Source organism: Ursus arctos, unplaced genomic scaffold, assembly GCF_023065955.2.
Source record: "Ursus arctos isolate Adak ecotype North America unplaced genomic scaffold, UrsArc2.0 scaffold_14, whole genome shotgun sequence".
In the NCBI taxonomy this organism is placed as follows: Eukaryota; Metazoa; Chordata; class Mammalia; order Carnivora; family Ursidae; genus Ursus; species Ursus arctos.
Window position 1 is genome coordinate 9,954,264 of NW_026622808.1, and position 24,162 is coordinate 9,978,425.

The following is a 24,162-nucleotide window of genomic DNA, read 5'->3' on the forward strand; positions in this document are numbered from 1 at the left end:
AAGTAAAGCAGAAATAACTAATACAGAATGGAGAAAGCAGAGACGCACATTAACAGGAAACTAATGAAAGAAAACACGGAGTGGCCAAAAACAACAAATTATCCCCAAATCCTTTCACGGCCGCTTTCAAACATATTACAGGATCCAGAACCTTCTCAATTTGGTTTGAGGCCAAAACAAGAACTGGTTAGAAGGGACTTGAAAAGCGGCAGGAAAAACACCAGAAGAAAATGCGCCTCCTGGTGGCGCTGGGAAGGGCTGCCGCGTGTCTGCTGCTGCGCAGCAGGACCTGTCTGAGCTTTTCCAGATCACCTACCAGGAGAGTAAAAGGTTAAAGAGCAGAGACGCTCAGCCCAGCCTGCTAAGCAAGAGCAGGGCCACACCTGCTGGACCATAAAGCTAGGAAAGGGCAACACGTGGCACGTGGGAGGGCACATGGTAGGTCCTCTTCCCAGAATAAACAGCTGTCTGCAGACAGTGGCCCAGGCGGCCCAGGTGTGCCTGAACCCCCAATTAAGCACTCCATGTGACACACTTTTGGCCAAAATTAGTAAACTTTATTTAAACTTCAAAAAATAAAATAACAGACAAAAGGCAGCTTTAGCTTTGTTCTTCCCGAGGATCAGATATAACGACCCAGAGCAGGAACCGCCCCTAAGAAGTTAAAACACCCTTTACCCCCAGTCAAGCCACAGGCAAGGAGGGAGCCTCGATTTGGGGACAGGCCTGGGGCGGGTGGGGTAGGAAGGAGAACACCACAGCAGGGTGAGTGGGTTCTGAGACAGCACAATGGAGAACAAGACAAGAAGCCCCAGTGGAAACAGGACCAGAACTTCAACGAGGAACTTTGTCACAGGAGCTATGTACACGGGAGGCGGGCTGGGGGCCTGTGCCCCACGAGGGCACCACCCGGGCTGCCCTGTGCCCCGCACACCCTCAGTTCTCCTCATCACTGTCGTCCGGGCTGATGGCCGGACTGGTGAGGCTGTAGGTGGGGCTGGTGGGCGAGTAGCCAGGGGAAGTGGGTGAGTAGGTAGAGCCTTTGGGGGAGGTGGGCGAGTAGGTGGGGCTGGTGGGCGAGTACTTCGGGGAGGTGGGCGAGTAGGTGGGGCTAGTAGGCGAGTACTTGGGGGAGGTTGGGGTATACACCGGAGAGGTCGGCGAGTAAGTAGGGGATGTTGGGGAGTACTTTGGGGTGGTGGGCGAGTAGGTGGGGCTGGTGGGTGAGTACTTGGGGGAGGTGGGCGAGTATTTTGGGCTGGTAGGCGAATATTTGGGGGAGGTCGGGGTGTACTCCGGGGAGCTGGGGCTGTAGGAGGGACTGGTGGGGGTGTACTTCGGCGACGTTGGGCTGTAGCTCGGGGAGCTGGGGCTGTAGCTGGGGGAGCTTGGGGTGTAGGTTGGAGACTGTGGTGTGTACCGTGGGCTTGATGGGGAGTAGCTTGGCGAGGTTGGGGAGTAGCTGGGTGAAGTTGGAGAGTAACTTGGAGAGGTTGGGCTGTAGTTAGGGCTCGTGGGTGTGTAGTTGGGACTTGTCGGGGAGTAACTGGGTGATGTCGGGCTATAGCTGGGTGACGTCGGGGTGTAATTAGGACTGGTTGGAGAATAGTTAGGGCTGGTTGGCGAGTAGCTCGGGGATGTCGGGGAATAGCTCGGGGACGTGGGAGAGTAGCTCGGGGACGTGGGCGAATAGCTCGGGGACGTGGGCGAGTAACTGGGAGAAGTGGGTGAGTAGCTGGGAGAGGTTGGGGAGTAGCTGGGAGAGGTGGGCGAGTAGCTGGGAGAGGTCGGGGAGTAGCTGGGAGAGGTTGGAGAGTAGCTGGGAGAGGTTGGGGAGTAGCTGGGAGAGGTTGGAGAGTAGCTGGGAGAGGTGGGAGAGTAGCTAGGTGAGGTCGGGGAGTAGCTGGGAGAGGTCGGGGAGTAGCTGGGTGACGTGGGACTGTAGTTAGGACTAGTTGGAGAGTAGGACGGAGAGGTGGGAGAGTAGGACGGCGAAGTGGGGGAGTAAGAGGGGCTCTGAGGCGTATAGCCCCCAGGGGAGCGAGGCTCATAGGCAGGCGATGTTGGGGAGTAGCTGGGAGACATGGCACCACCTGTGGGAAAGAAGCCAAAAAGACATAAGGGACGGAAAGTCACCCAGAACGCAGAATTGGGGAGGAAAGAAACTTGGCCCCAACAGACAGGGATGGCTCACCTGGTGAGGGGATGTACGGGCTCGAGGGGCCAGGGGAGCCCGGGGAGCCTGGCGTGGGAGACCAGGCGGGGGAGTACCCGGGGCTGAAGCCGCTGGCGTCTGAGGCGGCGCTGGGAGAGAAGCCGGCTGCCCCCGGGGTCATTCCACTCCCTGTGACATCAGAGAAACAGGAGTCAACACCAGAGCTGGAGCCCAACCGACCCACCCTGCCCAACACCGTCCCCAGAGCTCCTTGGCCTCCAGAGCTCCCTGGCCTCCAGCGCTCCAACATGGCGACGCTTCACCCCCAGGGCCCTCTTCCTGGGCGGGGTCGCTCACCAACACTGGGGGACCAGGCGCCATAGGCTGGAGTTGCGCCCTGGTTCCAGGGAGTCATGGCCGGAGAGATTCCTCCCATGGGACTGGGCGCTGAGCCGAAGAACATGCCAGTGGCTGTGAAGAAGCACAGGGACTCCTGAGAACCGCACCTGGGGACCGGCCATGCCCCCCCCGCCTCCCCAGCCCGGTCTGGGCAGCGGAGGCCCTGCTACTCACGTCCAGCGGCCCCCAAGCCGGGGATGTTGGTGGGGATCTCCATGCCGTACTTGCACTTCTCCGCATCGAGCAGGAGGTCGAAGCAGCCGGTGCCGGCCGGGGCGAGCTGGCCCAGCATGATGTTCTCAGACACCCCCTTCATGGGGTCGCTCTCTCCGTGCGCGGCTGCCTCCATCAGCACGTCCACCTGAACGACCCGATTTCGGGGGGCCCGTGAGACGCCGCCACACCCCGTGCTCCGATGGGGCAAGGGCAGTGGCCGAGCCCGGCGCCCACGGTCACTCTGCTGCACCCCTTCTTCCTATAGCACTCCCTCGTCCCGCCCCCTCTCCTTCCACCCTGCGCAGTCTGTCCTTACCGTTTCCTCAAAAGAGCACTTCATGAGAGGGCCCGTATCCTGGCGGTTGACCCCATGTCGGGTGATGGCCATCAAATGGCCGCGACAGGTCATGGTGTCACACAGAAGAGCCAAGTGGCGGTAATTGACGTAGGAACCGTCAAAGGAGATGACATGGTACAGCTCCCGCTCCAGAGCCTTCCGCACGGCTTCGATGCCCAGCACCTGGCACGGCGGGGAGGGATGAAGGGTCAGTCAGGAGTCGGGGCAGCCTGTACTCAACAGTGGACTCAGGCCTGCAGAAACCTGAGCGAGCAAATGCCCAGAGAGGACACGGGAGGCCACTGCTTGCCAGACACTCGATCGCGGGAAGAGAGCGGGGCAGAGGGGCTCCGGGGGGCTCACCGTGAAGATCTCCACGATGTCATTGGACGTAGTGCGCACAGGGTCCACGTCCTTCTCACTCAGCACCCGCATCAGGCTCACACCGTCTGTCTCCAGGATCCACTCCTGCAGGGCCTTGAACTCCCCATCCTCCGTGATAATGATCTTCTTCTTGTTGTCCGTCTGCGGCAGGTGCATATACACCTGCGGGGGATGGCGTGAGCTCGGGGGCGGGGTGCGGGTGGGGGGCGCTGCCGGACGGGGCGGGGGTGGGGGGGGGCTGACCTTGCTGATCTGCTCGATGCCCTGCAGGGTCATATCGGTCAGCATGTTGGACTCGATGCAGCGTAGGAAAACATCGTCGTCCATCTTGTCCACCACCTCTTCTTCCTGCCCCGAGAGCGAGGCCAAAGTCCTAGAACCTTCATCTCCTCCCAGGCTCACCCCGAACCACAGCCTCCCCAGGGACCTAAGAGTCAGGTCAGGCCCGACACTCTGCCCTCCTCGGTTTCTCTGACATCACCTTTATCACATTTTTGTGATCCTAAAAGAAACCTGAGGGAAGGCAGCCAGACCCCGCCGTCCCAACACAATTTCTGCGTGTGCATTCGCGCGCCCCAAGGGCCGCGATGGCGCCGGCGGCCCCCCCCAGCTCGCTGCGGCCCCCGCGGGCTTGTGTACGGAGCTGCCCTCTACTCTGCTGGGACCCACCACAACTCCCGGATCCACTCTCTGACCGTCCCACACTGGGCTCTGCACTTTCGTGACTCAGGCCCCAGGCACCCTGTCTGTTGAGCGCTTTCTCAGGAGCCGCGCCCAGGAGTGAAGTCAGCGGCGCAGCACTGTCTCGGGGCTCGCGGCCGCCGCTGTCACCCACTTTCCACAGGACACGCCAACTCTGCCCTCCGCCCTCACGCAGGAGCCTCACGGAGGGAGAGCCCAGAGCCTCCCCCACTTCACCACCACCTGTTGGGTCTACACGGCTGCCACCTCACTTTTCAAACGTTTTTGCTGCTAGAACTTTTGGAAATCATGGCCGGCCTCCATGAGCCAGTGTGACCCGCACCTCCACCCGCTTTCGCTCTAATGTCTCCGGTCCCGAACAAGGTTCGCCAGCGTTCTACCTCGGACTCTCACTGTCCTCTCGGGCCCCCTTACCTCTTGCATCTTGTTTTCGTCGCTGTTCATGATGCGGATTCGGAGCACCAGCTTCTCAGCGTTATCGTCGTTGAAGATGCAATTCAAGTCATCGCCGAAACCTGGTGGGGAGAAGCGGCCGTGAGAAGGACGATGGTGACAGGACTCTCCCTGACGGGGCGCTCTTCTGGCTTCCCCTCCTCCTCCCAGAACCCTCTAGGAGGGGAAACACGGAGAAGGGAAAGGGAGCAGAGAACTGCAGGGACGCGCCCGAGGAGCAGAGCAGGCACATGGAAGGCGGGGAGGGTGGGTGGTTCGCGGGGGGCTGGCGGGCGGTGACGGGACAGATGGGGAGCCCAGGCACATCTGTCCCAGGCAGGACTCCCGAGCTGGGCCCGCCCTCCCGGCCTTACCGGCATTGATCTTCTCGGCAATCTGCTCCATGGTCAGCTTCCGGTCAGTCATGTGCTTCCGGTCCAGCTCCACCCGCAAAAGCCATGGGGAGATCCGGGCCACGTCGAAGTCCGGCATCTCATAGTAGACGTTCACCCACTCCTGATCCTCTGCCACTACCGTGCTCTGGGGGTTGGGGTCGTAGTAGATGGCTGTGTTGGCGGTCACCTTCCTCAATGTCGTGTGTTCCAGACGGCACAGAATGTCCTGGGACAAGGATGGATTAGGGACACAGGTGTGTGGGTGGCTCTAAAGGTCTCTCCGAACTTCCCTGTAGAGAGCATGCATTCAAGGGAAGGGCTCTCCTCCTCTTCCTCCCGCCAGGGAGCCCATCCACCCAGCCCCTACCTTGGCTCTCTCAGCATCTCGAGCAGACTGGCCCAGCAGGAAGACGGTAAGCGAAGGGGTCTTCGGCTTCTTGGAGATGTTGATGAGCTCCTTGAGGCGGGGCACACCCAGGGTCACGTTCTTGGCAGACACACCAGCATAGTGAAAGGTGTTCAAGGTCATCTGGGTGGCTGGTTCTCCGAGGGACTGTGCGGCCAGGGCGCCCACCATCTCCCCAGGATGGGCCTACAGAGCAAGAGAAGCCAGTGTCAGAAAGAGCAGACGCCTCCCTTCTGGCAAGTGACGAGCTGCAGTCAGGACAGCAACACCGGCGTTGGGACGAGGCAGAGACCCGATGTGGCAGAGTCTGACTCTCTCGCCCTCACATGTTTGCACCGTCTGCGCCACGCCTGGAAGGAGGTACTCTGACACCTGAAACCCTAACTTCTAGAATGTGCTAACATTACAGGCTGAACGCTCATGTCGTATCAGTGCTCCACGTGGGGGGCTCCCCAAAGTTCCACTGAGGTTACGATCACATACCATAAAATCTAACCTTTCCGTGAGAGTCCTAGGGTACGTGGCCTCTGCAGGCGGGCTCCGCTCACTCAGTCACTGCGGGTTTACTGCGGTCTTCTCATGGCCTGGCACCTCGTTACTTTTACCACAGAACATTCCCTTGTATGCTCTGGCAGATCTGTTTACCCATGCATCAGCGGACGGACTTTGGCTGTTTCCACGGCTTGACTGTTGCGAACGATGGGGCCACGGACGTCTGTGCACCAGGTTTTCCGGGCACACACTCTCAGGTATGCTCCAGTCTCTCAGGTATATTCCGAGGAGTGGATTTGCTGGTTCAAACGACACCTGCGTCTACTCTTCATGGGAACAGCAGACCGTGACCCCCAGAGGCCCCCCAGCGGCCACAGCAGCGGCCCGGGAGACTTCCCACTGCTCCACGGCCTTGCCCACAGCCTCTTTCCATCCTAAATTCAAGAAGCACCAAGCGGTGGCTCCCTGGGCCTTCAGTTGCGTTTCCTGGGAGGCTAACGGCACTGAGCATCTTTTCTCATGCGTTTACGGGTCACTTACACATATTCTTTGGGGTAAAATGTCTATTCAAGCCCGTACACAGCTTTCTTTTTGTTGCTGACTTGTAGTCCTTTATGTGTTCTTTACGCGCGGGACGAGTTGCAAATCTTTCCTCCTGTTCTGGGTTCTCTTCTCACTCCCTTGCTGATGTCCTCTGAAGGACAAGTTTTTAATTTAGATGAAGCCCACTCTGTCTTTGTTTTTTTTTGTGCTCTTTAGCGCAGACTGAAGACTCCACTGTCTAACCAAAGATAATGAAGATTTACCCTTAAGTTTTCTTCTAAAACTTTTTCCAGCTTGAGCTCTTGTGTTTAGATCTTTAACGCATTTGAAGTAGTTTTTCTATACAGCGTGAGGTAGAGATCCAACTTCAATCTTTTGCATGTGGATGTCCAGTTGTCCCAGCATTATTATTTTTTAAAGATTTATTTATTTGAGAGAAAGAGACTGAGCATGTGCAGGGGAAGGGCAGAGGAAGAGAATCTCAAGCAGATCCCCACGCCACTGAGTATGGAGCCCGAGGCAGGGCTCGATCTCACAACCCATGAGACCATGACCTGAGCCAAAACCAAGAGTTTGGCTGCTTCATGGACTGAGCCACCCAGGCGCCCGCCCAGCACCATTTGTTGAAAAGACTTATTTTCTCCTGTTTGATCGACGTGACACCCTTGACAAAAATGTAACGACTGTAAACATGAGCCATCAACTCAAGTTTCATTCACTACCTATGCACCCTTACGTAGCATCACGCTCTCTCGAGAACTGCACCTCTCCAGGAAGTTTTGAAATGAGTCCTCCAATCTTGTTCTTTTTCAAAACTGTCTGGCTATTCTGGGTCCCCTGCATTTCCATATGAATTTTAGGATCAGCTTATAAATTTCTGCAAAAAAGGCAGCTGGGATTTGACAGGGACAGTGTTGGGTCTATAGATCATTTTGGGGTTAACGCCATTTAGCGACATAAATCTTGTAATCCGTGAACACGGGATGTCCTTCCTCTTGCTTAAGCCTTCTTTCTTTCTTTCTTTCTTTCTTTCTTTCTTTCTTTCTTTCAATCATGTTCTGTAGTATTTCTTAATGCATTTTAATTATTTAATTTGTAAAACTGGATTTATATCGCATGTAACCTCAGCCATGCCTCTAATTATAATGCTTCTGTCTTCCTACTACCCTGTAAAATCCTCACTTAAAAAGTGACGGTCTATCCTAGTATCTATAGATCTCTTTCCTACTCACTCCCCGGACTCCTCATCTCCGTCTAAACTGGAATTCAGCACACAGCAGGCACTTGAAGAAAATAAACAACGACCCTCCCATTTCCTATCCCAGTCGCACGGCTTCTTTCCTGGAGTCGTCGCCCCTCCCTCCACGGCCCGGTGTTCCTGTGCGACTTGGGAACAACCTGCTCGGGTCGTCTTAAGCCCGCCAGGGAATGGAACGTAAAGCCCCGAGCACAGGACTCGGCACAGCGCAGTCCCTCGGTGAACGGAAGCCGTTACCAGGCGATGGTGGGCACAGAGCCCAGCGAGTCGACAGGTCAAAGGAGAAAAGCAAGGCTGAAGTGAGAACACCACTCACGATGGCTTGGTTGAACTTGGACTCGATCTCCCCGAGCAGCCAGTCGAAGGCCTCCCCGCTGAGCCGGAACTCCTCGGCCATGCGGCGCGAGCACAGCGTGGACCGCAAGTGGATGTTGAAGAGAAGCGTGGCGTTCTCCTGCGCCTGCCGGCTCAGGGGGTCATCCCCGTTCACGATCACCAGCTTCTTGCTCAGTTCCTTGACTCCTGGGGGCCAAAGGAGGTCAAGACATGGCACACCAGGGCCCGGCTCACTCCGGTCCCCCAGCCTGGCCCAGGGGTTGCTACTCACCCTCTACGACCTTGATGGGGTGCAGGTCGGAGGGGAGGCGGGGGTTGATGTGGAAGATCTTCTGGGCGTTCCAGATCATGCGCAGCAGGTTACAGGGGAGGACCACCTGAGGCGGGACGCAGCGGGGGGCGGTCAGGAGTCAGGCACATCCCCGCGGCGGCAGCAGCTCCCCGGCCCCACCTTTGGGCCCATACACACCTTGCTGTCACCAGTTGGGAAGATGACCCTGAGCACCTCCCGGTCTTCACGCATCCGCTCGAATTCCCGCTCCAGCTCGTTCTGAATGTGCGCATTGCTCAGGACATCCTTCACCAGGTCCTCCTGCAGAGTGCGCCGCAGAGCTCTCTCGTTGGTGTAGTCGAAGCGGAACCTGCAGGGGGCAGGACGTGCAGACAGGGGCAGGTGGGCCCAGGGGCTGATCCCTGCGAGGCTCCCAGAGCCGCACGGCCTGCGGAACGCGGCTTTGGAGCCAAGCATCTGGGGCAGGGAAATTCAAGGTCTAGGTCCCAGGATGGCCAACAGGACCTGAGCTGGGGCCAGCCCGCCTGAGCTTGCTCGTACCGTCACTGGGGACAAGGTGGGCTGGGTTAGGTCTGTTCCCACCCAGCCCCGTCCACCACACAGTTGCTGTCGCCAAGAGGGGCAACGGGCTCTCAGAGCTAAGGGTGCCTGCAAGGCATACTCTGGGCCAGTGGTCTCTCCGCATGCAGGGAAGGGTGTCCGAGGACGCTGGCGTGAGCCCCAGGGCCGAGAACCACCCGCCTGCAGCCTCCTCACTTCTTCTCAAAAGCCTTGTTGGACGGCTTCAGGGTAGCCAGGTTCTGGAACTCGACGCTCTCGCCAGCCAGGCCGTCCTCACCGTAGCGCAGCTGTACCACCTGGTTGATGGAGTTGCGCACGGTGGCGTCGTACTTCACCATCACCGACTCCATAGACTTGATGAGCCGCCGCTGGATGTACCCTGCACGGAAGACGCCGTGTGTGGGACCGGGTGTGGGCCAGGGGCGGGGAGATGACGCCGAAGCCCAGAGAGCCTGACCTGCAGCCTCGCCAGCTGCTCCAGGGCCTCCACCCACCTGGACCTCAGAAGAGCCAGCTAGTAGCCCCCTGGCCCCAAGACCTCTCCATGAAAGCCATGCCTGCCACCAGCTGGGACCAGGGCCTAGAAGAGTCCCCTAGGAGCCAGCCCCTGGGGACATGTTGCGAGAGAGACCACGAGGCCCCGTCCCTGCCCCAGCTCCTGGGCTTCAGTTGCTACTCCTTCCGCAAGAAACAAAATCACCTGCCTGGGAATGGGAGGCTTCAGCCCGAGAACCCCCCGGCCCCACCCTGGGGGGCTCCTTGGCCTGCAGCGCCCCTGGCAGCAGCACAGGCTAGAAGGTCTCACCAGTCTCAGCAGTCTTGACGGCCGTGTCGATGAGCCCCTCGCGACCCCCCATGGCGTGGAAGAAGAACTCGGTGGGCGTGAGGCCGGCCAGGTAGGAGTTCTCCACAAAGCCTCTGCTCTCGGGCCCGTAGTCATCCTTGATGAAGTGAGGCAGAGTCCGGTGCTTGAATCCAAACGGGATCCGCTTGCCCTCCACGTTCTGCTGCCCGACGACAGCAATGACCTGGGGAATGAACGGTGGGGTGCACCTAACTCCCTTTGCACGAGGAGTCAGAGTTCTCAGCACGCTCCCCCCAAACACACCTACCCCCGCGCTCCCAGCGTTCTCCGTGGCCCACATCTGGAAAGACAAGGCTCCCCACCTGGGAGATGTTGATCTTGGAACCTTTGGCTCCAGACACAACCATGGACTTAAAGTTGTTGTACTCAGACAGGGACTTCTGGGCAGAAGAGCCAGTCTTGTCTCGGGCATCGTTGAGAATGCGGTTCACCTGGTTCTCAAAGGTCTGCCGCAGAGTGTTCCCCGGGGTGGGCTCCAGCTCGTTGTTATGAGCCTTCTCGATGACCTGGGTGCAAGGCAGGGGGCAGGGCTTGGTGTCTGTTCTGCTCCCCCTTCCCTCACACCCGGCCCTGCTGTCGCGGACGCTCCCTTCAACGACTCCAAGCGCTGGTCACTCGGTCTTGGCCCGGCCTTCCCACTCACCTCTATCACATCCTGCTTGGCCTTCTTAATAGTGTTCTGAATGTCCTGGTAGGTCTTAGAGTCAGCGATGGAGTCCCCAATGCCAATGGTATGACCTAGGGATAAGAAAAGAAGTACCATCAACGCCCTCTTTAGGCTCCCCCTAAAACCTGGGATGGAATCACAGCCAAGAGAGCTGGCGGAGGAACCCCAAATCCAAGGAGGAACAAGCGAAGGGTGGAAGAGAAACGGTGAGAAGAGGGAGAGTCAGGATTCAAGGAGCGGGCTCGCTCGAGCCCTCTACTCACCCTCGATGAGAAGCCAGTTGTTAATGACGGTCTGAATGTTGGAGTAGAAGAGGCGCGTGACATCGTGGCCCATCTCCAGGTAAGAGATGTGGACCAGCGAGCCAGCTGACGTGCCGAGAGACTTCTTACACAGGATGCCCATGATCAGCTCCCCGTTCTCCACCACCACCTGGGCACACAGCACCCCACTCAAGGCCCCTGCGGTGGCACCCCAGGTCCAAATCCCATCCCCACCCATGATCAGCTCCCCTTCTCCACCACCACCTGGGCACACAGCACCCCACTCAAGGCCCCCGCGGTGGCCCTCCCACCTTGGTGTCCCCGGGGGAGATGTGTTTGTAGGGACCGCTGTCCTCGTCGTCGGGATGGGTGCTGTGCGTGCGGATGCAGTTGATGTGGCCTGGGATGATGAGGGAGAAGATCTGTTTGCCCGTCCAGAGGGGCCGCGGCTTCAGGATGGCCGGCTGCGGCACCTTCCCGTCCCACGTGGACAGGAACATCAGGAGGTTCATCACCTCCCCCTGCGCGGGGAAGGACAAGCAAGACCGGACGTCAGCACTGCAGGCCTCACCGGGAAGGTCACGGGCAGCGGGTGAAGGCCGCACTGCGGAGGCAGAGGACCAGGGAAAGCGTTTTCCAAACTTAATTAAAAATTCATTATGACAGTGAGACTCGGAGTTTTTTCTCTTGAACAGAAATACAAATTACTTACAATAATTATGAATTGAATGATGACAAAAATAGCAAATAAAACCATAACGAAACCATTTATTTTTCCCTTCACCTTTCCTTTCTAAAAGTAGCTGAAATTACATGACATCTTAAAGAACTAAATAGGGAAAAACACCATTAAAAACTTGAACGGGGAGCTAAAGATGTAAGCCCTTTTTGGCCGCTGACCTTTCTAACCCTCTCCTCTCTCCTTCCGCCTCACACACAGGTCAGCGTGGGGCACGTCAAGGCAGACATCACAGCTCTTCGTCCCCATCCTCCCCTCGCCACCCGGCCGCCGTGCCTGTCCGAGCTGGGCCCCCTCCCCAGGAGCACACACCCGCTCCAGGAAGACGTCTCTCTTTGTGAATTTGCGCACGGCCGTGAGTGTGTCTTGCACGATGCCCATGACGGGGCGATTGCTCTGGGGGGTCACAATCATGCGTGGCACCATAGCGAGCTCCTGGATCTCTGCCCGGGTCTCCAGAGACTGTGGCAGGTGCAAGTTCATCTCATCCCCGTCAAAGTCAGCGTTGTACGGCGTCGTCACACTGCAGTGACCAAGAGAGGCCGGGCTCAGGGAGACGCCACGGTGAAACATCAGGGAGCCACTCGGCCCTGCCCAGCGCCCTTGGCCAGGGGACTGACCTCAGATTTAAACGAAAAGTAGACCAGGGGAGGATGCGGACCCGATGCCCCATCATGGACATTTTGTGCAAAGTCGGCTGCCGGTTGAAGATGACGATGTCTCCGTCGCACATGTGCCGCTCCACCTAGGGAGGGAAGCGGACGAGCTGAGGAAGGGACTTGCTAAGAAGGGAAGCCAGTGGGCCTGAAATGCTCTGCAGGTGGGAACAGACAACAGAAGGCTGCGATTTCATGGGGAACACTTATCAACCACCCCTTCGGGCCAGACACCAGGTGAGGGGAGGACAAAGTACGGCATCCACCAGCCTCAAGGAACTCTGTCGCAGGAGAAAACCCAGAGACTCTGCACGCAAAGCCTTCTGTTCTGTTCCTCCCTGGATCTCCCTTCCCTGCCATACACACCCAGGGTGCCGCGCTTGGGTTAGCGCAAGCCCCGCCCTGGGTGCCCGTGGCCAGCAGCCACAGCTCGCCCAGGAGAGCAGTGGTCTTTGGAGACGCCCCAGGCGCGGACCCTAACAAACAGAACGGCCTTAGAGCGCCCCCTGCCGGCGGCCCCCAGTCCAGAGAGCTTCCCGCTCAGGGTGGGGAGAGCAGCCCTGGCCCATTCCGTGCCTTGTAGCCGGTCTGCAAGTGAAGATCACTGGGCTTGGGGTGGAAACGCAGGTCAATCCGATCGCCGTTGTCGCGGATGATGTACTTGGCCCCTGGGTACTGGCTGTTCCCCCTGCGCACCAGCTCCTGAAGTCTGGGAAGGGCAGGGGCGCACTGAACACAGGCCTCCCCGGAAGCCCTGTCGCCACCCTCACCCCAGGGCCGCAGGTGGAAGCGCTCTCCCCCTCAGGCTCCAAGCCCGTCCCCTCACGTGCCCCCTCCACCCCTGGCTCTCCAAGCAGGGCTCCAGAGACCAAGCCCACCTGTCGATGTTGAAGGGCGTGACAATCTCCGCAAAGGTCATGTTGGCAGCGATGGAGCGAGGCACGCCGACCTGGTCGATGGAGAGGTTGGGGTCGGGGGTGATGACGGTGCGGGCCGAGAAGTCCACTCGCTTGCCCATCAGGTTTCCCCGGACCCGGCCTTCCTTGCCCTTCAAGCGCTGCTTTAGGGACTTGAGGGGGCGCCCAGACTTCTGCATGGCCTGTGGGGAGACGCGGGCAGCCGGCTGTCACATGGGCCCCGCCCCCGAGCTCGGAGGCCCCACCCACTTCCGCGTGGGCCCCGGGCAGGGCGTGCTCACGCGGGGCAAGCCGGGCAGCTCGTTGTCCACCATGGTGGCCACGTGGAACTGCAGGAGCTTCACGTCCTCGGCGATGACGTGGGCCGCTGCGCCGTTCTGCTCGTTGCGCCGCAGCTGGTTGTTGATCTTCACGATGTCCGCCAGCTTGTGAGTGAGGTCGTCCTGCCGTGGGGGTCCGCAGCGTCAAGGCCCGGCCGGCCCCGCCTCCCACACGCGGAAGCCCCGCCGTGATCCTCAACTAAGTCAAGGACCTCGTTCAGAGGCACGGGCTGGCAGGGGGCGCGGTCACCCAGGCACCCGCGCTCCACCCCGGGCTCCCTCCCCTCCGCCCGCCAGCCAGCCATCCCATGGCCGGGCGGGCCCCAGGAGCCGCTGACCTGGTTGCGGGCAGAGCCCTGCATCACCACGGCAGGCCGCACAGAGAGCGGGGGCACGGGCAGCACGGTGACAATCATCCACTCAGGCCGCGCGTAGCGGGGCTCCATGCCCAGCACGAAACACTCCTCGTCCGAGATGCGCTTGAAGATCTCGTGCACTCGCTCGGGACTCAGCAGGATCTTCTTCTCCTGGGAGTCCTCGTTGACGTGCTTCCACTCAGCGTACAGCTCCAGGCCCGAGCGCCGGATCCGGGGCTGGTACCGCCCGCAGCCACCGTGGCCCTTCCGGAGACAGAGGGGCCGGTGAGCCCAGAGACCCGCCCACCCCCCAGTAGTGCCCCCTCCCGCAGCGCCCCCTCCCGCCGGCCCGGCGCGGCTACCTTCTCTTTGGTCAAGTCCTCGTCGCCCTCCGGCTGCTCCACGCCGAACTTGTTGTCCATCTCCTCCCCGCCCTCGCAGATGTTCTTGCCCTTGCACAGGTCATACACGTGTGTCAGCCGCTTCTTGGGCTGCCCCTTGGACTTGGCCAGGATGTCCTTGATCTTTGGGTTGTTCTGGGGACAGAGCCGAGCAGGGTCAGTCTGGCCGCTCCTTTGTCCCCCCACGAAGCCAGCCCTCCCCCAGGCCAGGGCCCGCCCCCACTCACAGAGTCCACGAGCAACTTGGAGCAGAAGAAGCAGACGCAGCGCAACACTTTCATCGTCTTCACCAGGAAGCCCACGTGAAACACAGGTTTGGCCAGCTCAATGTGGCCAAAGTGGCCGGGACACTCTGTCATGTTTCCTGTGGGGACACACACCTCACACCCTCGTCCCAGCTCGCACCTCAGAGCCTAGGTCCCCCGGGCTCCGCCCCCAGATCCGGTGTTCTTCAAGGACCCAAGCCTCCCGCCCCCGGAGGGACCCCGTGCCAGCCCCCTGCACTCACCTGCACAGGTCTGGCAGCGGCCAGTCCGCTCGATCACCCCCTGCCTCGGGTCCATCAGCCCCCCAAGCTTGGGGCGGCCGCCCTCTGTCGTCTCGGGGTATTTGATACCGCCCTCTGTCACAGACATTCGTTTCTACAGGAAAAAAAGGCCAATAACAACTAAATAGGATTCCTAGTTTCCAGCCTTCACATGCGAAGGCCTCAAAGGGGAATAGCGCATGCGTGGGTCCACTCCTCTGGGAGTGCTTAGCACCGAAAATCGGGGATCCTGGTCCCTGTCCGGGTGGGAGAGGGCTCTCAGACTCGCATCCAGCACACCCTGGCCTCCATACAAGCCGCCTACCTCTCGGACTCAAACCCCATACACCCCTCTGGGCTCAATCCCAGCTTGTTGACATCCATAGGATTTAACCACAAAAAGAAGTAAGTTGTTTCAAGGGGGAAAAAAAAAATCAATGCCTTGCTTCTTCCCCAAAGCTGAAATCAAGCCCCGAATCTGCGTGCCTGGCAGGGGACGGTACTAGACACGCCTGGCCCCCTAGCTTCAGCTCCTCCAGCCAGCCACTGTTTGCCCCTATCCTTGTCACCTCCTCCTTCCCTGAGGGCCCAGCAGCCAAACCCATCCTTGTTTACATGGAGATCCCAGGACAAGATGAAGGAGGAAGGTGCTGGAGCAAAAGGGTACCCCGGTGCCCCAAGAGATGGAGGCAGAACCAGAAGGTGGAATCCTGAGAAAGGTGGGGCCCCAGACTCAAAGGACTCCCTCGAGGAGGGAGTGGGTGATGGAGGAGCTCACAGCAGGTATGGGCGAGAGGTGGGCTGAAGAAACCTTTAGTTTTTGCACATTAAAAACCAAGGACTTTGACATTAGCTGGGTTTGACCCACTCAACTTCCACAGGGAGGAACTTATTAAACTTAAAAGCTTCGACTGGGGCGCCTGGGTGGCACAGCGGTTAAGCGTCTGCCTTCGGCTCAGGGCGTGATCCCGGCGTTATGGGATCGAGCCCCACGTCAGGCTCTTCCGCTATGAGCCTGTTTCTTCCTCTCCCACTCCCCCTGCTTGTGTTCCCTCTCTCGCTGGCTGTCTCTATCTCTGTCAAATAAATAAATAAAATCTTTAAAAAAAAAAAAAAAGCTTCGACTGGCGAGTCAACTTCATGCTGGGCGCCAACCGCACTCTGTGCACCTTGTTTCTCTAAACCCATCCACTCGCCTTCTATGAATGAGGTCCTGTCACTCAGACAGGAGGAACCGAGGCTGCGTGAAGTGACTTGTCCAAGGGGAGCCAGCAGGACTCAAACCCAACCCTCTCCAGGCCCAACACACACCCATCCCACTGTTCCGAGCTGCAGCACAGACACAATTCTTGCAACCCTGGGACACGGCTTCCGGGTGATCATCACAGCTAACTGATAAAAAAACGCATCACTGTCCCCATTTCACAGATGATGACACCACAGGCCCAAGGACAGGCAGCTAGAAAGTGGCAGAGCCAGGATCGCCTGTGCATTGTTCCGACGCTGGGCAAAAGGACAGGGAGTTCCAATCAGCACGGCCCAGTGATCCGTCTCCCCTGCAGCCCCCACACCAGGCCCGAGACCCAGGAGTGGTACTCTGCCAAAGCTGGCAGGCCCGCCCAGCCTGAGCTCGTCAGACACACACACACACACACACACACACACACGCACGCACGCACGCACTCCGCCCCGCCCCTCGGTTTTAGCTCATCCACACCCTGGAGGCAGTGGGCCTGCTGTCCCTCGAGGCTCACTCTATCCCGAAAAGGTCTGACTCTCTGCCTCCAGGCCTCCCCTTGCTTCTGAACTCTGGATTCTTGTATGAAACTCTCTACTGAATCAAGGGGTACCTGGCTAGCTCAGTTGATTAACTGTCTGCCTTCGGCTCAGGTCATGAGCTCAGGGCCCGGGATCGAGTCCCGGATCGGGCTCTCTGCTTAGTGGGGAATCTGCTTCTCCCTCTGCCACTCCCCCTGCTTGTGCTCACGTGCTCTCTCTTTCTGACATAAATAAAATCTTTAAACAAATAAAAAAATAAACTATCTACTGAATCAAATTCAACACGTCTAACAGCAAACTCCCTTCTCCACAAAAATCCGCCTCTTCCCTCACCCCGCCTAAGCTGGTGGCCCTCAAGTCCAAAACCCGCCCCTGCCCGTCCTCACCCTCAGGCACAAACGGGTTTACTGAGCGCAGCCGGAGCCAGAGACCTCTGGTCTGCAATCCCGGTTCTACCACTCACGAACTGTGTAACTTCGCGTACCTGCTGAAGCCCAGGACAGGGCAGGGGCTCAGGAACGACACCTACCGATCCTACCAGCCACCCAGCACCGGCACTGGCTGTCTGCACCTCAACAGTCTCGGAACCTGGCCCCTCTGCTCCACGCCTCCAACCACTGCCTCAGGCCAGGCCTTTCCTCGGGGGTTCACATCAGGGCGCTCCTTAGGTGGTCAGCCTCTCTCCCATCCATCCACGCAGCTGGGGTGCTCCTTCTAAAGTGGAAATCTAACCTTCAGACCCTCTTGCGCTCAGAATGACGTCTAAACTCAGCAGGACAGCTTACAAAAAGGGTTTTAGGACATTTCTACTTTCCTTTCTTTTTCCACATTAGTGATGGAGTCCCCTGTGGTCCCCCATCACCGGGTCTTCATACATGCTCTTAGCTGGGTCTGCAAGGCCCTGCCCCCCAAGGCTAACTGCTATTTAAAGACTCAGCTCAGGCCTTGCTTCTTCCAGAAAGTGTTTCCAGAGCCTCCTCTGAGCTTCCATAACCCCTCTATCACTGTGCATCTCACAATGCAATGAAATTATCTACTGGGGCCTCTGTCTTCCCCAAGCATTGTCAGTATCTCTCAGCAGACAGCATTTCTCTATCGTCCTGGACCCCGTGGCTCCTGATGAATGTTTGTTAGACTGAACTCAACTGCTTAGGGCCCTTGGCTGCAGGGAAGTGCCTTCAAAGACCCTGGAAAAGAGAGAAGGCTGTCCCCTGCCAGTCAGGCCAGCAATGCCCCCATAATGGATCTGACTAGCCACTGCTGAGCAGAAACCAAATGGTCTATTGATGCAAGAGGTTCTAACACCTCATCACGATGACCTGGTGAAGTCTCAGGAGACAGGACTGGGGGGGACTAAATTCACAAAGCTGGCACCCCATCAGCTACATTGTGTCTTCTGAGAAACACGAAGGGCTTTGCTCACCTTGACTGAAACACAGGGAGGCAGAAGCAAGCCTGAGTGTGGCTGCCAGAAAGGTCACCAGAGAGGAAGCTGAGGGAAATCATGCGCAAATGCACCTCCCTCGCTCCAAATCCATGCTCACCAAGCCACCCACCTGCTAAGGACTACTTGCTTCCAGGTACTGCGATGGGGCCCGGGGCTGTCCTGGAATGTTCCGGACAATCTCCCTACCACAACGTAACAAACTGTCATTTCAGATTATATACAAACTACCTTAGCCCCAACCCTTCCTCCAAACACTGGTCTCGCTACCCAGGTGATAAGGGTTAGGCTCCTGAGGGGCAAGCTGGTCCCAGGGGTGCCCCTGAGGCACAAGAAGCCAGCTGTAGATTCTCAGTGAATACCAGTTCTCTTTAGGGGCAACGGGCGGGCTCAGTGGTGGAGCATAAGACTTAACCTTGGGGTTTGAGTTCAAGCCCCACATTGGGCATAGAGATTACTTCAGAATAAAATCTTAAATAAAACAATACACAAAAAACTCTTGGGACGCCTGGGGGGCTCAATCAGTGAGGCATCTGCCTTCAGCTCAGGTCATGATCCCAGGGTTCCGGGATCGAGTTCCTTGTCGGGCTCCCTGCTCAGCGGGGAGCCTGCTTCTCCCTCAGCCCTACCCCTGCTCTTGCTCGGTATCTCTCTCTCAAGTAAAATAATCTTTAAAAAAAATACTCCTTTTTTCTCTGCCTTTAGTAAAACATACATGGTCCTTGGAACTGGGCTTGAACCCCCTCTTACAGACGTGCTCCCCTTCTGCACCCCCTCCCACTGCAACAGAGCTCTCAAAATTCCTTTCCGGGAAACTTTACATTCTTTAACACTCGATTCAAATGTCACCTCTCTGCAATGGCCACCGAGGGCCTCCCTAGCCTCACCGCACACCCCAGCAGGGTTCTCGGCCCCACCGTCATTACCTGTTTACTCATCTGGCTCTCCCACTGGATTGCAACCCTTGAGGGCAAGGATCAGCGCCTCGCACAGGGCCAGTAAATCCTTGCTGCATGTGCAGGAAATCCCTCCCTGGTTTATAAATAATCTGAAGGAGAATAAGCTTCTGACCCACCGAGGTAGCACACATCTACGAGGATGTTTTAAATCCTTCCGGGAATAAGCTGGGGTATAAATAAATAAAATGATCCTTTTCACAGTAGACAATAGCTTTTCATGAACAGAAGTCAACCTCTTCAAGTGTCATCGAGCTCCGTACCAGCTTTGCATAGAGCCCGGAGCGCTGACCCTCCTTGCTTCCTCTCCCTCAGGACTCAGCAACATCCACACCCATGACGACCTCCAAGACAACAGCTCTGTCCTGCAGCTAATTCCAAAAGCCCTCAGTGCCTGACACACAGCCCTCCACAAGACTTCTGGAAAACACTCTACTCTTAGATACCGTCTGTTCCACAACAGGCCCCTTCCCTCCGATCCTCCTCCCCGAAGCAGAACTGTTATTCCCTCGAGACACCGGAGCATTACATCAACTGCAAGCAGTGCAGGGCGAAACCCAAGCCCCCCGCACCTCTGCACACCAGAGACGGCCTCTGTTTTGTGAACCGCCAGCCTTCCACGTTTTGTAAAATGTAATCAGGCTCCTATTTTTACATGAACAGGGTCTCACTCCGCATTCTGGTCAGTAACTTATTTCTCAGATCCCTGAAGTCCCTCAGTTCACAGAGCCCTTAGTGGTTCAAGCGTGTCACCCCTAGGTCCAAAGAGACCCACTCAGTAAGTACCCGAGGCCAAACAACTTAATAAACACCTACGTCCTACCAACTTCAGAGCCTTTAAAAAACACACATAAATGGAAAAAGATTACAAAATATTAAAAAAATTTTTTTATTATTTCCCAAATAACCACAATGATTTACTTCTGACACCTGCTGGGCCCTGTACGACCTGGCAGATCTTGGGATCAGATTGGACAGCATCACCCTTATTTCTTGTTCTACGCACTTTTTTGGGGGGGAGGGCTATATTTGGTAACTGCTAAAAATCCAGCTTCCCCAAGATATGACGTAACCGAAAGGGATTTGGCGCCACCTAATGTCGAAAGGCAACTGTCAGGAACTCCTAGTTCTCAGGACATCAGACGCGTAGCTGATCTTCCCGATCTTCTCCTGAAACTTAAATCTCCCCCTGGGCCCCTGAGAGCTTGGGGCACTGGCTCAGCACGGTTTGGGAACACGGGATTCAGCCTGTTGGGAAGTTCTTGTTCTAGTTTATGAACACACCCCGAGTTAACTCCATAGAATTCCTATTAGCAAATATTTAGGCAATTTATAATGTCAAACAATATCATTTCCAAACAATGTTGTGATAAAAACCGTTCTACACATATCTTTGTGTCCTTTCCAATTGCTCCATTACTCATTAACTTAACTCATTCTCATCACACCACGATTATGTGCCGGGCACACTCTGAGATGCTGAAATTACAGTGAATACAGGGGCCCTCATGAAATTTACATTCTCCTGAGGGAGCAAGAAACAGAAAATGAATCCTGGGGCGCCTGCGTGGCGCAGTCGTTAAGCGTCTGCCTTCGGCTCAGGGCGTGATCCCGGCGTTATGGGATCGAGCCCCACATCAGGCTCCTCTGCTATGAGCCTGCTTCTTCCTCTCCCACTCCCCCTGCTTGTGCTCCCTCTCTCGCTGGCTGTCTCTGTCAACTAAATAAATAAAATCTTTAAAAAAAAAAAGAAAGAAAGAAAGAAAGAAAATGAATCCTTTGAGAGAGTGGCAAGCTATGAAGTAAAATAAAGTCAAGACCAGGGTTGGAGGTCACCCCACTGGCTCAGTCAGAAGAGCATGCAACTCTTGATCTTGGGGTTGTCAGTTTGAGCCCACATGGGGTGCAGAGATTACTTAAAGACCAGGGGTGAAAGGATGCAGGGGGGATGCTATTGAAACAGGGTGGTCAGGAAAGCTGTCCTAAGAATAGGACATCTGAGCACAGAATACATGGATGTAAAGGAATAAGCCTGGGTAGGTCTGGGCAATGTTGCTCTAAGCAGCAGGAACAGTGAACAATAAAGGCCTTGAGGCCAGAAAGAACTCGTAGTGTTGGAAGAACTGGCAGGTCGGTTTGCTTAAAGACAACCCAAAGAGGAGTTTGGTAATGAGCTGGAGAGGCAGGCAGGGGCCAGATAAGCCAGGACCTCAATGCAGCTCAGAGAAAGCAGTTTGGATCCTCCAGAGAGGATTCCATGCAGGGCAGAGACTGATAACAAGAACTCTTCAGCTGCTCTGCAAACTGCAAAACAAGTAGGAGCTAAGGCTGCAGCAGTATTCCATGGGAAAGATGATGGTGGAGTGGGACATGACGGTCCAGATGGAGATGGTCAGAAATGGCCGGATTCCAGGCACATTTCGGAAGAAAGAGCTGACAGACTGGCAGACGGACCAAGTGCAGGTTGTGAGAAGGAAAAGATTAAAGACAGCTTTTAGGTTTTTGGCCTGAGTAAGTGGATGAATGGTCTGGCCACTGTGTGGTTGCTGAACCAGGCAAGACCCGGGGAAAGGCATGCTCCACAGCAGAAATTTAGTTTTTTATTTAAGGATAAAATTTTAGAAGTGGTACTGCTGAACCAAGTAATACGCAGTAAACGACTGATAAAACTGTCAGACTGTCCTCCAAAAAGGCTGTATCAGTTTATCCTTCTACAATATATAAGCATGCTTATTTCCCAATACTTTTGCCAGCATAAAAAAATCAGATAAAGGAAAAAACTTTAACTTGCATGTTTTCATTAGTAAACTGAGGGTGTTTTTTTTTTTTTTTTAGATTTTTTTTATTTATTCGACAGAGATAGAGACAGCCAGTGAGAGAGGGAACACAAGCAGGGGGAGTGGGAGAGGAAGAAGCAGGCTCCCAGCGGAGGAGCCTGATGCGGGGCTCGATCCCATAACGCCGGGATCACGCCCTGAGCCGAAGGCAGACGCTTAACCACTGTGCCACCCAGGCACCCCTAAACTGAGTATTTTTTATTGGCCATTGTACTACTACTGTGAGCTGCTTATTTGTGTCCTTTATCTATTTGTCTAGTAGGTGTGTGCTTTCTTTACTGATTTATAAGCCTTCCTTGTATATTAAGAAATCTAACCTTGACTACCACAGTGCAAATATTGCTTCCCAATCTGTTTTTTTAGCCATCCATGGTGCCTCTGATAAAGAGAAGTGGCTCTTATTTTTATGTAGTGAAATGTGTCCTGCTTTTCCTTGTATATAAAATGCTGGGGCGTCTGGCTGGCTCAGTCAATGGGGTATGTGGTTCTTGATCTCGGCGTTGTGAGTTCGGGCCTCATGTTATGGTGTAAAGATTACTTAAAATCTTAAAAGAAAAAATGCTTAGCTCGGGGCCTAGCACGTGATAGGCACTCAATAAAATTTACCGATAATTCATTCATTACCGTGAAGGGGTTCTGCCCCTGGAATCAGCCCCCACAAGCCTTCTGTATTTCACTGGTGCTTTCGAGTTTTGCTTTTTAGATTTAAAGCTTAACTCCACCTGGCATTTACTCTTTAGTATGGTGTGAGGTTAGGAGGTTCTGGCTCCTAACTTTCACGCGGCTGTGCCTTGTCCTCCAGCAAAACTGTCTCCATCCACAAAGATGGCCATTCAATGCCATTCTCTCCAGACACCTGGCTCCCTCCCGTTCACTCCATAAAGGAGTCCAAGTCACCAACAGCTCACCCCAGAACCACCCTACTACCTGATGTCTCCCGCTCCCTTTCTTAGCCCTGCCCCGCAATCAGTTCTTCAGAGGGCAACCCAAGTATTAGTAGTTTGGGGGTTTTTCAATGTAAACTTGATGTCACTCTCCGGCTTATAATTCTGCAAAGGCTTCCTATTAAAAACAATTAAACTCCGATTCCTTACCATGATTTACAACATCCCACCGGGCCTGCCCAGTTTCATGCTTCTCCAGCCCATTTCGGTGACTCTCCTCACCGGTCTAAACCCCATTCACGCTGGCACTTCTTCCAGCCTCTGGGACACACCGAGTTCATGTCTCCCTCAGGCCCTTCGCACCTGTGGTCTCCTCTGCCCGAAAAGCTCTTGTCCTAGAACCTGTGGCCCAGAGGACTGGCTGCCTCCTCATCCAGGTAATGTCACCTCCCCAGAGGGGGCTTCTCACACCCTGACATCACCCCGCCCACAGAAGCCTCACTCCTCGGTAACTCCCCTTCGCTCCATTCAAAGCACTTGCCACGAGCTGAATTGTTTTGTTTGCTCCTTTACTTGTATGCTTACTGTCTGCCTCCCCTGCCCGTTCCCACGGACAGTGCCAATAGGAGGCAAGGTCCTCCTGCGTCTGGTCCAGCTCTGCAAACCCAGCGTCTGTCGTGTCTATCACACAGTAGGCGTTCAACGAATAGTTACGGAGGGAAGAGGGGGGAATAAAGATCTGGGGTCCGGCTTCTCATCCGAACTTGCAAAGCGCCCCCCACCCACCCCCAGGGCTCATCTGCTCTCTTTCGGCGTCGGTCCCCCAATCTCCCTCCACCCCGGTGCGGCCCGGCCCCCGTCCCGGAGACGGGACACTCGCGACACTCGGCTTCGGCGGCCCGTCGTCCGGGCGGCCACCGTCGGGCCCCACCCGCGCCGTGCGGGGACCAGAGGGAGGGCAGGGCCGCTTACCAGTTCATCCGGACTGAGGACTCCGAACTGCACTCGCTTGATGGTGCGCAGCGGGCATGCGCTGTCCCCGGAGGGGGGGCCGCCCCCGTGCATCGCGGAGGCCGGCGCGCTGCGCAGGCGCAAACCTCACTACAAAAACCCTGCGCCGCCTCCGCCTAGGTGCTCAGACCCCGTCGGGGCGGCCACCGGGAAGGACCTCCCCGAGTTGGGAGGAAAAAGCCGGAGGAGGGAAAGGTGGGGGAGGGAAGGAGGCGGGGAAGTGAAAAAGGAGCGAAAGGAGCTCTCCTCCCCCTTTCCGGAGATTTTTCGTCTCCCAAAAAGGAAAAAAAAGAAGGGGGGGGAAGGAAAAGGTTTCGGGGGGGGAGGAAGAAGAAAAAGGGTAACGAATAAATAAGTAACCAGGCTCCTGAACGGCAGAGGTTACGGCAGTTTGTCTCTCCCCCTTCCGGGAGCCGCCTTCTTCTCCAACCGTCCCGGCCGCGCTCTCGGCGCTTCTGAGGAGCGAACTGGCCGAATGACGCCCTTTATAGATTCGCCCCTGCATCCCCGCCCCTTCCTTTCCCGCCCTCCCTTGCGCTACGGGGTCGACTGCGCCGGCCTGCACGGAGCGCGCGCTCGAGTCGTTGGTCGTCCCTCCCCGGCGCCCTGGTTGGGCGACCTTTCGAAGTGACG

General features: G+C 56.5%; 1 protein-coding gene across 1 annotated transcript; it reads right to left on the reverse strand.

Annotated features, from left to right (window-relative positions):
* Nucleotides 1-535: 535 nt before the first annotated feature.
* Nucleotides 536-23,990, reverse strand: POLR2A (RNA polymerase II subunit A). Its single transcript, XM_026520860.4, has 29 exons — nucleotides 23,491-23,990; nucleotides 14,601-14,733; nucleotides 14,320-14,456; nucleotides 14,054-14,227; nucleotides 13,674-13,955; nucleotides 13,297-13,458; nucleotides 12,977-13,197; nucleotides 12,675-12,807; nucleotides 12,063-12,187; nucleotides 11,755-11,965; nucleotides 11,015-11,224; nucleotides 10,704-10,872; nucleotides 10,417-10,511; nucleotides 10,076-10,279; nucleotides 9,714-9,936; nucleotides 9,104-9,287; nucleotides 8,525-8,696; nucleotides 8,327-8,432; nucleotides 8,036-8,241; nucleotides 5,388-5,612; nucleotides 5,000-5,246; nucleotides 4,608-4,708; nucleotides 3,735-3,839; nucleotides 3,471-3,653; nucleotides 3,087-3,290; nucleotides 2,729-2,915; nucleotides 2,513-2,626; nucleotides 2,195-2,344; nucleotides 536-2,093 (listed from the first exon to the last, which is right to left on the reverse strand). The coding sequence occupies exons 1-29, from the start codon at nucleotides 23,581-23,583 to the stop codon at nucleotides 937-939; spliced, it is 5,913 nt and encodes a 1,970-aa protein (XP_026376645.1). The 5' UTR covers nucleotides 23,584-23,990; the 3' UTR covers nucleotides 536-936.
* Nucleotides 23,991-24,162: the final 172 nt, after the last annotated feature.

Coding starts and splice junctions, on each gene's coding strand:
- POLR2A (XM_026520860.4), bottom strand. CDS start 23,583: ATGCACGGGGGCGGCCCCCCCTCCGGGGACAGCGCATGCCCGCTGCGC. Junction 14,457..14,600: donor CCGCTGCCAGACCTGTGCAG/GTGAGTGCAGGG, acceptor GTGTCCCCACAG/GAAACATGACAGAGTGTCCC. Junction 13,956..14,053: donor AGGACTTGACCAAAGAGAAG/GTAGCCGCGCCG, acceptor TGTCTCCGGAAG/GGCCACGGTGGCTGCGGGCG.